This window comes from Brassica oleracea, chromosome C7 (assembly GCF_000695525.1).
Source record: "Brassica oleracea var. oleracea cultivar TO1000 chromosome C7, BOL, whole genome shotgun sequence".
In the NCBI taxonomy this organism is placed as follows: Eukaryota; Viridiplantae; Streptophyta; class Magnoliopsida; order Brassicales; family Brassicaceae; genus Brassica; species Brassica oleracea.
Genome location: NC_027754.1, coordinates 15284342 through 15298738, shown reverse-complemented (window position 1 = coordinate 15298738; position 14397 = coordinate 15284342). Strand labels below are relative to the sequence as shown.

The window sequence follows — 14397 nt, the reverse complement described above, 5'->3', positions numbered from 1 at the left end:
TGTAATTAATTAACTTGTGTCATCTCCATAAATCGAATCATTGGAGAAGCTCGCTTAAGATATACTAGAGCTTGCCCCGTGCGTCCGCACGGGTGTTTATTTTTGTTTGTTTTACATTGATGCTATAATTGCTATCGATGAGAGGATATAATTGAATGGTTAATTTATAACATACAACTTCATCGGTTTTATATGATAATAGTATAAACTGTTTGCAATAACTATTTGAAATAATCAAATAAATGAACATCTTCTAAAATACAACTTGAATAGTTTTCATTAAATTATTTATATTTGTAAATTTATAAGGAATAGATTATCGGAGACTGAATATTTACATGTAGTTTTAACATTTTAAATTTTAAAATGAGAAATACTATATACTATACTACTTTTTTTACGAAAAAAACTATATACTATATGATTTTAGTATTTAAATTATTAAACATAATTTAAATCTCCCATAGTCATGAGCCATTAAGTATATTGGGCTTTATTAGGTTAATAATATATTTTTTCACATTTTGAGAATGACAGAAGAAAAAAAAACATAAAAAGAAATCTGGACTTAAAAAATAAATTATGGCAAAGTAACATTTAGAAAATGTATGTTAATCTACTAATATAAAAACATAAAATAATTATGTTTAAATTTCTGGAAGTTATGTAGTATAATATAATATGTATTACATTGATTTAAAATATTATATATGTTTTACGAAAACAATATCCATAAAATTTTAAGGTAAACTATCAAAATTTAATTAATATATTTTACAAAATTTCCAAGTTAAAAATATACTAACAAAACTGTATATACTCGAATAATATGTATATATATCACACATTCATTTGTATAGTAGTCAGAGGCTGCGAGCAATAGTTCTGACACAGTTAATTTTATAGGAGTTGTATGGGTTGTAGGTATATTAAAAAGTTCTAATTAACTACCGCCATGATTAGAGGTGGACATTCGGATACCCGTTCGGATTCGGTTCGGGTCTATTCGGGTTTCGGGTTTTCGGGGTCAAAGATTTCATTCACATTCGGTATTTCTAAATTTTGGTTTGGGTTCGGTTCGGATCTTTGCGGGTTCGGTTCGGGTTCGGATAACCCAGTTAAATGATTTTTAAAATTTTAAAATTCATTATATACTTTAATTTTTTCAAAATCTATAAATAAAATAATATATTGCACATAAATTTGAATAAGATATGTCAAAATACCTAAAATTAACATATAAATTGGTTTGGTTTGAATATTTTGATAGAGAATCAATAGATATTTCAAGTATGTTTTTGTGTTTTGAGTATATTTTAACTATTTTAGACATTTACTTTTGACTATTTGTATATATTTTAAAATATTTTATACAACTTAAAAATATCTTATATATTTTGGATGGTTTTTTAATATACATTAAATATAAAAATAATTAATATATTTAGGTATATAAATCTATTTCGGATACATTCGGGTACCCGAACTATTTCAGTTCGGATCGGGTTCGGTTTCGGTTCTCTAGATACCAAAATTTTGAACTCGTTCGGATATTTAGTCAATTTCGGTTCGGGTTCGCTACTACTTTTTCGGATCGGGTTCGGTTCGGTTCTTCTGATTCAATTTTTTTGTCCAGCCCTAATCATGATATATCAGATTAATGATGACATTTTGCAAATATATGATTTTACTAAGAGCAATTCTCTGAATGCCACACTTTAATTTATGTAAAATATACCATATATTATAGGTTTAATTTTACTGAGAATAAATATTTATGCTTAGCATCTTTTTAAAAAAACATTTTCACTATAAAAAGGACTAATTTTCATTTTGATCTATCTTTCAGTAATATCATTTTTAATTGAGCATTCCATAAACTTAGTTTTATAGAATGGTTTAGATTAATAAGATATATAATAGAATTATATATAGTGAAATAAAAAAATCTAGCATATTAAAAAACATATGTTCAAAGCAACAAAATTTAAGTTTGAACCGTTATAATTATTTTGACTTGGTAGGTGCACAATCTTATTTCCTTTTAAATTAGATTTTCAAGCCTTCGTTAAGAGTAGGTATAGTTGATAAGGAAGGTGAAGTTGATAAGTATATTTATTAGCCGATATATGTGGGATATATGTGGGAGTTGCGATTTTTTTTTAAGAGCTTGAAAAAAGATACGTTTGTATGGGATTTATTAACTCAGTGGTATGAGTTGGTAATTATAGTTAAAAACTAAGGGTTATTTCAAACTTGTACTTCAGTTTTAATTGATTAGATAGATTTTCTTTTAAATTAGATTTTCAAGCCTTCGTTAAGAGTAGGTATAGTTGATAAGGAAGGTGAAGTTGATAAGTATATTTATTAGCCTATATATGTGGGATATATGTGGGAGTTGCGATTTTTTTTAAGAGCTTGAAAAAAAGATACGTTTGTATGAGCTTTATTAATTCAGTGGCATGAGTTGGTAATTATAGTAAAAAACTAAGAGTTATTTTAAACTTATACTTCAGTTTTAATAGATTAGATATCTCTCCTCCAAATAAGTTGTTTTCGCTCTTAATTTTCATTTTATTATATTTCTTGATGGGGCTTTGATAATGCGTCCAAGAATCAGTCTCTTTCACAGTCTTAACACCAAAGAGCCCCGAACCCTATCATTATACAGATTTATATCTCTCCTTTCTTTGACATTTCTCTCTCTAACATTCATACAGACATAGATCTTAGATTTTTTCCCTGGGGAAAAAGTGAGTTCATCTTTTCAGATCTTACACTTACTTTGATTTCATAAACTGATGTACCACAAATCATTGCTAGTACTCTCTTAACTGGCTTCGTAATTTGTGATCTAAGCAATATGCCAGAAAGGAAGAGCTCGCATATGGAGAGATCAAACAACATAGAGTGGAGAAACAACTTCTATGGCCGTTCAAGAACTTCACCATGGAGCTATGGAGATTATGATAATTACCAACAGGATCATCAGTATCTTCTAGGGTTTCCATGGCCACCAAGATCCTATACATGCAGCTTCTGCAAAAGGGAATTAAGATCGGCTCAAGCACTTGGTGGCCACATGAATGTTCACAGAAGAGAGAGAGCCAGACTCAGATTACAACAGTCTTCATCATCATCTTCAACACCTTCTCCTCCTTACCATAATCCTAATTACTCTTACCCTGCCATGGCTACGTCTCATCCTATAACCCTATTCCCAGCCCTTTCTCCTCCTTCCTCACCTGGTTTTGGACCATGTTTGACCCGTTCCTTGAGCCCCAAGTCTAAACATCTACCAGAAAACGCTTGTGAGACTATGAAACCACCTCTTGTAGTCGAGGCTGAGGAAGCTAAAAGGTTGTGCAAGAACGATGCTCACAAGTTCTTGAAGAATGGTGAAATCATCAGTTTGAACCTCGAGATTGGTGTGATCAACGAGTCAGAGCAAGATCTAGATCTGGAGCTCCGTTTGGGTTTTGCTTAGGTGGTAAATCTTTATATCTATCATTCTAAGCTCACACTAGATCATTCTAGATGCTACTTTTATAAAGTTAACTAGTTCCAACATAAACTCTCTAAGCGTTTTAATTAGTATAACGTTTCATATATATTTTATAGTATATTTAAGCTATAAGCTTGCGTTAGATGTCTTATAGGTATGTGCTTAAATACTACTGTTTTATATATGAATACAGTATAAGATATAAGATTGCGTTAGATGTATGTTTTATAATTATGTTTTTATATACCTACTGTTTTACATAGGACAATGGATACAATAGACGTCGTTCGAACTAACAAATCTAATCTATCGTTTAGGTACTAGTTACTCGACATGGGCTAGTGTTGTTAGTTTTGTGGAACATATATTAACTATAATTGTACATATGGTTTGTAGTGCTCCTTTGTTATTAGGGTCTGTATAGACACTATTTCAAAGTAATAGACTATCATTTATCGGAACTCGATGTGTTATTTGATGCTTATGAAATTTCACATGTGACACTAACAAATAGTGGGGTTTTGCCATTGTGAAAATATTAAATTTTAGTTACACATCAAAATGTATATTCAGATTGAAAATATAATTTACTACGTAACAATTATTATAAGTAATTTGTAAAACAAATATTTTTTAAAAAAATATTGGTCACTGAGATATACTCCCTCCGTTTCATATTGTAAATAGTTTTAAGAAAATGTTTTTATTTCAAAATGTAAGTAATTTTCGTATTTCTAGGTAACTTTTACATTTATTGAATACAGTGTGACCAATCAAATTAAATATATTTATTTTTTATTGGTTAAATTATATCTAACTTATTTATTATAAAATATTTTTTAAAAACATAATAATTTTCTTAATTTTCGTGCTTTTAGCTAAAACTATTTATATTATGAAACGGAGGGAGTATTAGATATTATAAAAAAATTTCAAGTTCACATAAAGTAATGATCTTTTCCGCAAATTAAAGGGATTTATTAATTAATTCACCCCTATATGACTTTTGTCAACCCCCCCTATATCTATATCGATGTTAGTTACAATTTTCACACTTACGGTAATACAAAAATATTGGTCACTGAGATATATTAGACATTATAAATAATTTGTTAATATGTGTTCAAACTCAAAAACATCAAAAATTATGAACGGATAAAGTACCCTCTTTTTAGCCGAAATTCGGTTGAATCTTTTTTTTGGGGGTGGGGGGAATGGCTTATTCCCCTATGAACTAGTTGTTCCCGGCTATTTCACACACAAACTTTTAAGCCATGCCAAAAACCACATGAACAACTCTATCTTTTAAATTACATGCACAAACTATCGATTTTAAACTAATTCCCCTAAAACCGTAACGATGTTATTTAAACATTAACTTGGTTTATGATAGGTGGAGAGACGGTTTAATTTGGATTGATAAAAACAGAATACTACGTCGATTTTTTCCTTTTCTTCTTCTTTTTGTCAACTTCTCTTCTTCTTCAGAAATCGTTTTACTCTTCATCAACAATTGGGGATAAAATTTATTATCATGAAGAAGAATAAAACATTTTACATGATGTATAAAAAAAAAAAGATCAGCAAATACTAACTTACCAATCTCCATGTATTGTCACAAGGAACTATAAAATTGGCGTAGTCTAGGACGCCTGATTGGTTCCGTAATCGGATGTTACTCTCAGATTCCGGTCCTGCAGAGATTTATATATTCTTCTCAATCCAGAAATTAATGTCATATGATCTCTTTATATGCTTTATGTCATATAACTCGAAAATATCTACCCAACCAGTTACTATGTCATATAACTCGAAAATGCAGAATACATTTTTTTATCCTCAATTGATGATGAAGAGTAACGATTTCTAAAGAAGAAGAAGAAAAAGAGCAGTTGACAAAAAGAAGAAGAACAAAACGACATAGTATTCTATTTTTATCAACTTAAATGAAACCAACTATCTACATGTCATAAACCAAGTTAACGTTTAAACAACACCATTTACGGTTTTAGGGGAATTAGTTTAAAATCGATAGTTTGTTTATGTAATTTAAAAAATAGAATTGTTCATGTGGTTTTTGGCATGACTTAAAAGTTTGTGTGTGAAATAGCCGGAAACAACTAGTTCATAGGAGAATAAATTATTTATCCGTTTTTCATGTGGTTTTTGGCATGGATTAAAAGTTCGTGTGTGAAAAAACCGGAAACAACTAGTTCATAGGAGAATGAACCCATTTTCCCGGGAGGAAGGGGGTGGGGGGGGTGACTTTTGCAAGAAGCTTTTTCCTTAAATCTTTCATAGCTAATAAGGTAAAGGCAGTTGAAGGTCGAACCCTAGCAAGGAGATATGGAAAAATGCAAATATGTCAATAATTCTACCTTGAAACAACTGAGTTGCATGAAAACTTAAAATATCGAACGTCATAAGTTTTGTTGATCACATCCTCAAGCGACCTCATTGGAACTAACACATCTAATCTATCGTTTAGGTAATTGTTACCCGACATGGGCTAGTGTTGTTAATTTTGTGAAACATACATTTATAACTAGATTTTGAACCGCACGTGTGGATATTTTTAATTTTATAAATGGATTTGATATTATTACAAACGTTTTAAATATATAATTTCCATTTTAGTGTTATATATTGTGTAATTCTGTAATAGTATTACTTATATTTCTTATTCGGCATTATTAATATATAGTTATTTGTCTAATACAGTTTACTTTGTTATTAATTTTTTTACTTACTAATATATTTTCATGTTAGATACAATAAAATAACAATATGAAATAATCAAATAGAGAACTTTCTTCAAAATATGTTTCTTCTTTACTTTATACATTTTTCATATAATACATTTTTAAATTTATTTATATCATAGAAAATAAACATGTTTAAGATCATTTATATTTACATGTTGTGTTTAAAAAAACATAATTTTAACATCTATCATTTTAGTATTTGACGGAATTTATAAGTAAAATATTGTTTTGTTTAAATAATATAGCTATATTATTTTAGTAAATTTTATACATAGTAGCATCTGTCATATTATTTTAGTAAATTTTATTGATGTAAGGATATTTTTGGATGTTATTATATTAAGTTTTCTTTTTTTAGTATTATCTATGATTTTATCTTTTCAAAAATTTGAAATATTATCATTTTGAGTTAGAATATGTATTTTCAAAATTTTATATTTTGTCAATAAAACTTTGGAAAATTACACAACTATTTTTGAGTTTGAAAGATTATGTAGGGATGATTTGTTGATGTATTTTAATGGATTTGAAAATCCGAACTAAATCTAGTGTTATTGGTTCTATGATTTTTAAATCTGTATTAAAATCATGTGTTATTGGTTTAATGATTCATAAATTCTATATCAAATCAAGTGTCATTCAATCGTACGAATTTACTAATATATTTGATTTTATAATGGATTTGAATGGATTTGTTTGGTTTTTTTTTGTTAAAAATACAAAGACTCAAATCCGAGGAAAAACCTCTGGATTTTCATATTTTACTTGGATTTATAAATTTTATATGGATTTCTAAATCAATCAAAACATATAAACCAATAACATCTCCTACATGAATTTTGACTTTTTTTGTTACTACATTAATATATTATTTTATAAATAATATTTGAAATTTTGGTAATATTTTCTAAAATTTTCTCAACATATTTTTTATAATTTAAAATTAATAAATTAATAATTAAAATTTGATTTTTCATTAATATTTTAAATGAATTACTAAAATTTCAAAGATTTATAGTAACATGTATGTTATTTAGTATATGAACTAAATGTTATTATATACTATTATATTTTTGTATATAAACATTTTTAAACAATATATTGTTGAGAGTTTCAGAATAAATAAAAAGATAATATATAGTTATAGATATAAAAGTTTAACCTATGTTAATAAATTTATTTTTGTATAAAAGATTATATAGTTTACGAATTTTAACCTGATTTTAATGACGAGTGATAATTTATTTAAATGAAACAATTTTAAAAAATATATATTTTTACAAAAATTAGCTATTTAATATATTTTCATATTTAATTCATGTAACACTTCTATATATAGTACATAATATAATTATAGAATTTATAAAAAAATAGTATAGAATTTTTTATTTCTTGTTTTATAATAAAATTTTAGTTAACATTAATTTATAATAGTATTATAATCAATAATTTCGAAACTAATCAATGGGTTATTTTATAAATTAAATTTTGAAGTAAGATTTTGTTAGATTCTTTCTCAACAGAATTTGTTATAATTAAAAAAATTAAATTTACAATTGGTTTATTATTAATATAAATAATCAAATATGTCATATAACTAATTTTTAGTTGTAAAAAAAATTATTTTTTGTGGTCTTACGATGACTTGTTAATATTAGATAAAAATAGGACAATAAATTAATAGATTAGATTTTTCATTTGGTTTGTACTTTGTTATTAGGGTTCCAATTTTCATGTTTTAAAAATAGAATATCATTTGTCGGATTTATTTGGTGCTTATGAAATTTCACATGTGACATTTAAGTATTAAGTTCTCGTTACATGTCAAAATGTATATTCAGATTGAAAAGATAAATCAAGTATGTATGTAATGTGTAAATGATATTTTTAATGTTTTCAAGTTTGAAAAAAAACAAATGTTTATCTAAATTATATATGTGTCATTTGATGTTAAACATAGTTAATTTCTATAAGAATATAAAGCATATGTGCTTTTATCAAACAAAAAAAAGCAAACGCAAGAAATATAAAAATAACTACTCAAGACATTTTTGGTTAACGTCAAGTCTTCTATTGTTTGTGAATAAGAAAAATGCTTTCAGTTACTCAATTTCCGGACGACGATGAGTTTCTCGATCGACCATCGTATTTTTGGTTAGTATTAACCTTAGGTTACACCAAATTTGGTGTTTTGGTGTCCTAATTTTTTTTGTGATCTCCAACAAAGACACTAAATTTTACACCAAAAATAATATTATATATACTTTGATCATTTTAAAAATTTTATAGTTTAATCATTTTGATTTGATAACTAATTATTTTATCACATTTAGATTCTTATTTATATTTTTATTATTTGTACGTGATAAATAATAATAGTCATTTACTGATTTATTTTTAAAATAAAATAAAATTTTAGTTATGTAAAAATAAATTAAAAATACAAATAATATAATATATTAATATTTAATTATAATTTGTATTAATTAAACTATATTATTAAATGAAACATAATAAAATATACATTTTAAAGATTTGGTGTGATGAATAGTGTTATACCAAATTTGGTGTAATATTATTCACATTACACTAAATTTAGTGAGATGTTGTCAATTTTGATATCTTGTTAGAGATGAAATTACACCAAATTTGATGTTTTGGTGTATTGTTGGAGATGACCGTAATTTTTTTAAATTTGAATGGTTTAAATGGAAACCATGTCTGAGAAAGAAAAAGAACAGAACTGTGTTTGCGTGTGATCTTGACTAATGCTACAATAATATTTTTTTTTTTTTGACTGAATCATTGCACTGAGGGTAACAAATCATTACTGGAAAACAAGTCCCAACGCATATGTCAGTTCCATGAGTGCAAATCTGTAAACATGACATGATTACTTGATCTCCTTTAATATTTCCTTAAAACTTTTTTTCTTTGGTCTGGAAGAGTCAACACGAACACATATGAAAAAAGGTCATCTAAACTATATGATGCCCAAAGCTCTTCTTGGATGATATAACATAGGATGATCATATATATATACAGAGATACGTGAGAAGTGTGTATATGTTTCTGGCCATAGTTGGATTCGGACAACAGAGTATATATGCTGGAAATTTGGCATTCCCAAAACCCAGAGCCGGCTCAATCGTGTCACGGATTTTGGGGCAAAAAAAAAAATTTAATTTCTAAACTATTATTTTTTAAAAAAAAATCAAATTGATAGATATATGTTTTTTTCAAAATACCAGAAGTATTTTTAAAAATAAATCTATGGAAATAAAAAATACTTTCATATAAAAAAAATTGGGCCCCTTTTTTATTTTTAATATAAAAATACATATATTTTAATAAAAAATCGGACCCTTATATATTAAAAAATATGGGGACAACGGATTGGACCCGGGGCGGTCGCACCGCTAGCCCCCCTATCTAAGCCGGCCCTGCCAAAACCTGAGAGTTGCATGTTCCCGACAATATCTGCGTGTGGGATGGCATGATGAACTTTCCCTTTTTAGTAAGTTATGTTCTGGTCAGTTCTCAGAGTTACACATAACTAAACAGTACAAATCCTCGACACCAATTTTTTACTTTTCTTCAAAAACATTTAAGTCTTCCATCCACACCTTTTCACATACTAAAGCACTGCCCACTTGAAATGTATACGCACCAGTCTTATTTATTCGTTACATGCATATGTTTTCTCTTAGTTCTTAGTTCTTCATATACCCTTTTCAAATACTTTAGCTCTTCCCGTAGCAATCTTATATATTCATTATATGCATATATTTTGTTTTAGTTTCTGTAACTCTCGGATTGAAGCCTCACAATTTCTTCATCTATTTTTTGAATTAAATGTTGAATTAAACTCAAAAGAAAAATGTCACTTTTTTCTTCATCTAACTGGACTCATCTCTTTATTTCTTATTGCTTGTTGTCTTTACACTTTAATATTGGTTATATATGCTACATTTTAAAGGAAATAATATCCATGCTTATGATACGAGTAAGAAGATTCAAAAAACGTTAACCACTAATGCGTACAAAATACTTTGTAAACAGAAGCAGGCTTGACCTTTAATCAACTCGACGGGTGAAAGTGTCTTGTGCTTACAATCGTTTGCTTGCATTGAATTATAGGAATAATGTTGAGAAATATATATATTATATATACTAGTGATGATACATCTTACTACAAAAATATTAACATAAATTCAAACTTGTATGTTTAGCCGCTGTCATTGACTCATTGCAACTACGGTCCAAACAGTCTGGAATTTTTAGTTATAAAAGTAGTTATACAATATCCAGGTCTAAGGAACCGAACCAACCAATTGAAAACACTTACAAATTTCAACTATAAGAAAATGAAATATAATAAGAGAAATATTTACAAAATAATATAATGCAAAAGATACTCCGAGACAAAATACCATCGTTAATTATAAACATTCAGATGCAAGTAATTTTTCTTTTACTTCTCAGTCTCGAATTAAAGCTAACCTTAGCACTTGATCCTGCACATTTTACATACTGATAAATATATGCTTCATCTTTTGAAAGTTGAAACTCGACTGCTCCTATAAAAGTTTTATATATATTCCGTACACAATAGCAAATGATGTCAAGATCTCTTCATATAATGTATGCATGTGTGCATGTCAGTATTAAGTTCATGGTTTATAATCAAAAGTTTATACCATAGTGTGACATAGTACATTCAAGTAAGTAATACATAAATGAACGGCTACAAAAGAAGAGCCGAAAAGGGGCACTTTATTAGGGTTGCACGCGAGGCTTAGGCATCACATTGAATGACGTTGATGACGTCATAAGAAAATGAAAACGGAGAGAAATGGTAAAGACAAATACGCAAAGGAGAAGCTCGTCTTTGTTGTTATTTTTGTGAAAGTGGAGAGAGACATGGGCACATAATGTTATTATTAATACCAATAATAACAATATATTATAATTAATAGGACTTCATTTTGTACCAAACAATGGAAATAACAAGCTAATCGAATGACAAAAATATAATTTTTAACTAATTTGTAGGTATCCTGAATCTATGAAAAGACTCGGAGTAATCACACCAGAAAAATACAATCCACATATAGATTTTCTATCAGGATATTCAAATAGACTATAATCAATAATATGAACGTGACAATATGATGGAGTGTATTGAGAAGCTTTCAAATCCGGTTTACTTAACAACCCAAGTCTTTTCTACAACAACCACGTCGTGTTATTTTTCTATTATGCTAATATATATAAATAATATATATATTTTTAGTATGTATATCTGGTACTTTGATGATAGTTTTATTTTTTTTGTTCTTGAATTTAGTATGTATAATTTCTGTACAAAATAATTTGGGGAGCATCTTGAAGCTTACTCGGTGGTATATATCAACCGATGGTAACAACGTCGATATGGCTTAAATTGAGGATTGTTTTTAGGTTTCGATGATATTTCTTTTTTAATCAAATTGTCATTAGCATCACCACCACATTGATAGATTTAGTTTCTTATTGAAATATATATATATATATATATATGTGTGTCATGTGTGTGTGTGAGTTACACACAAAATATGTGACTAACTTTTTAAAATACACAAGTATTTAAAGCGAGTTATTGCAATACAAGAGTTACGTTTTATTACACTTGTCTTTTATATTTCATGGTTAGTTTAAATTTGAAAGTATAACACATACAGAAAAAATATTTTCTCAAGCAAAACGCTACACCTTTTAGGATAAATAAGCTACACCTTACAACTCTTTATTTCAATGGTGATTGGGTTGTATCTTCATTATGGATTTATTTACTTCAATTGTCAATTTTTAGAATTGCTTTCTCAAATCGGATCAGGTGGACTACACCTTTTAGGATAAATAAGCTACACCTTACAACTCTTTCTAACATTAGACCACAAAATTGATGTTAGAAAGAAAAGCCAAATTAGACTGTAGAACAACTCATTAAAGTATCAATAATTTTTTTTTATTTGGGTTTAAAATCGTCTTAAAAGCCCAAGAAGCACATTTTAGTTTTAGTTGTACACACTATATGACAAAACCCATCTCCCAAGTTTTATTACTTTTAGTAAATAACAAGATTTTGATCCGCACTTTAATAAAAAAACACTATATGACAAAACCCATCTCCCAAGTTTTATTACTTTTAGTAAATAATAAGATTTTGATCCGCACTTTAATAAAAAACTAGATTCCAAAAGACGGATATTATTTATTTTCTCAATTTCAACCAAATGTGTATAATATTTTATGTTTATATATATTATTTAATTTTCACTACAGATTTGAGAGAACATATAAAATCCCAAGTTATACAGCTTTTTCATGTTTTTCATATTGTGACAATACCGTCATCTATTTTTATATAATTATTTGCTAGTTAATTGATTATTTTTAATATGAGGTAATTTAAATTATTACCATATCTGGTTGTTGAAGATATCCAATACATTCATCTGGTGAAGTTAGATTTCAACCTATCATATAAATAAAAATGTTTTAAAAATGTGATTATAATATTTAAATATTATAGTATTGAATTGATTAACAAAATATATTTAAAATTTTTCTTAGGAATCTATACTATGTAATTTAGAACGTTATAAATAAATTGTCGTAATCACATGAGAAGATTTGGTAAAATAATGATACACATTAATGATTGCATTGGATAACACGAAATCATAATTATACGGGGAACTAATTTATATTACCAAGGAAATTTAATTTTTCTTCTATCATGTCACAAAAATAAGGCAAATAATTTTCAAAATTATCATCATTACAAACATCGGTAAAGTAAACAACTTTATTAAATACGATTTGTATAAAATCTTTATTTAATTGACTAATAACCAAAAAAATTGTACATAAGAAAATATATAAAATCTAAGAGAAGAATCGAATTTTCTATAGATTACAGCTTCAACAATTACTGACATCTGCATTATAATTGTATCTAAACCCTAAACTGTCCAATCATTATCTAAAAAGCTGATCTATGGACCAAGCTTTCTAACTACGGTTTCAAACTAAACTAGTATCAAAAGTAATCCCTTAACCCATTTACTCGAACAGAGCACACTAAAACTAACTTATAAATCACAAAGCAAGCTAATCGAATCAAACAAAAATCACAACAACAAAGCATAAAGAAATCAAATGAGATATGCAAAAAAAAAGAAGCAATTAACTTAAAAAACAAAATAAGTCTAGGTTTAGATCCGAATATAATTAAAGTAAAACCGGTTGTAAAATCCGAAATAAGTATAAAATCACAAACTCAATAATAAGAATTTAATAAGAAGTCCTTCTCTTATTCGATCAATCTCAAATCATAAAGTCACACACTATGCATCACAATATGCATTCATATATATAGGGACTAACAATTTCCTATTCCCATTATATTTCCTAATCCTTAAGATAAACACAACATAGAAAAGGAAACTTTCATCACAAGTATTATTCAAGCTTATCCAACATTCTCCCTCTTAAGCTTGATGCCATCTTCACTCACATCTTGTACTCCAATAAGCTTTCTCATTTCCTTAAACTTTATTCTTCCAAGCGACTTTGTAAGGATATCAGCTTTCTGTTCACTACCCGGGACATGTTCAACTTCGACTTGTTCCTTTTCGACACACTCTCTTATGAAATGAAACCTCCTGTGTATGTGTTTACTTCTTCCATGGAACACTGGGTTCTTTGTAAGTGCAATAGCAGACTTGTTATCAACCATGATGACCACCGGTTTACTTTCGCTTCCAACGGCTTCACTTAGCAACTCCTGAAGCCAGATAGCCTGCTTTGCTGCCTCAGTTGCAGCCATAAATTCAGCCTCGCATGACGACAAAGCTACTATCTCCTGCTTCGTTGAGCTCCATGTAATGGGACTCTCCCCAAGATAGAATATGTGTCCTGAAGTGCTTTTGCCGTCGTCTGTGTCCACATTGTGGGAGCTGTCACTATAACCTACCAGCTTAGCTCCACTTTGTCGTGAGTAGTGAAGCCCAAGAGAACAAGTTCCTCGTAGATACCTAAGGATCTGTTTCATAGCTGCTGCATGAGAGGCTTTAGGTT

At 28.1% G+C, this 14397-nt stretch overlaps 1 protein-coding gene across 1 annotated transcript; it reads left to right on the top strand.

Annotated features, from left to right (window-relative positions):
• Positions 1-2887: 2887 nt before the first annotated feature.
• On the top strand, positions 2888-3487 carry LOC106305562 (transcriptional regulator SUPERMAN-like). The gene has a single exon (XM_013741928.1). It carries the CDS (start codon positions 2888-2890, stop codon positions 3485-3487), a length of 600 nt encoding a protein of 199 aa, XP_013597382.1.
• The last annotated feature ends 10910 nt before the right edge of the window (positions 3488-14397 follow it).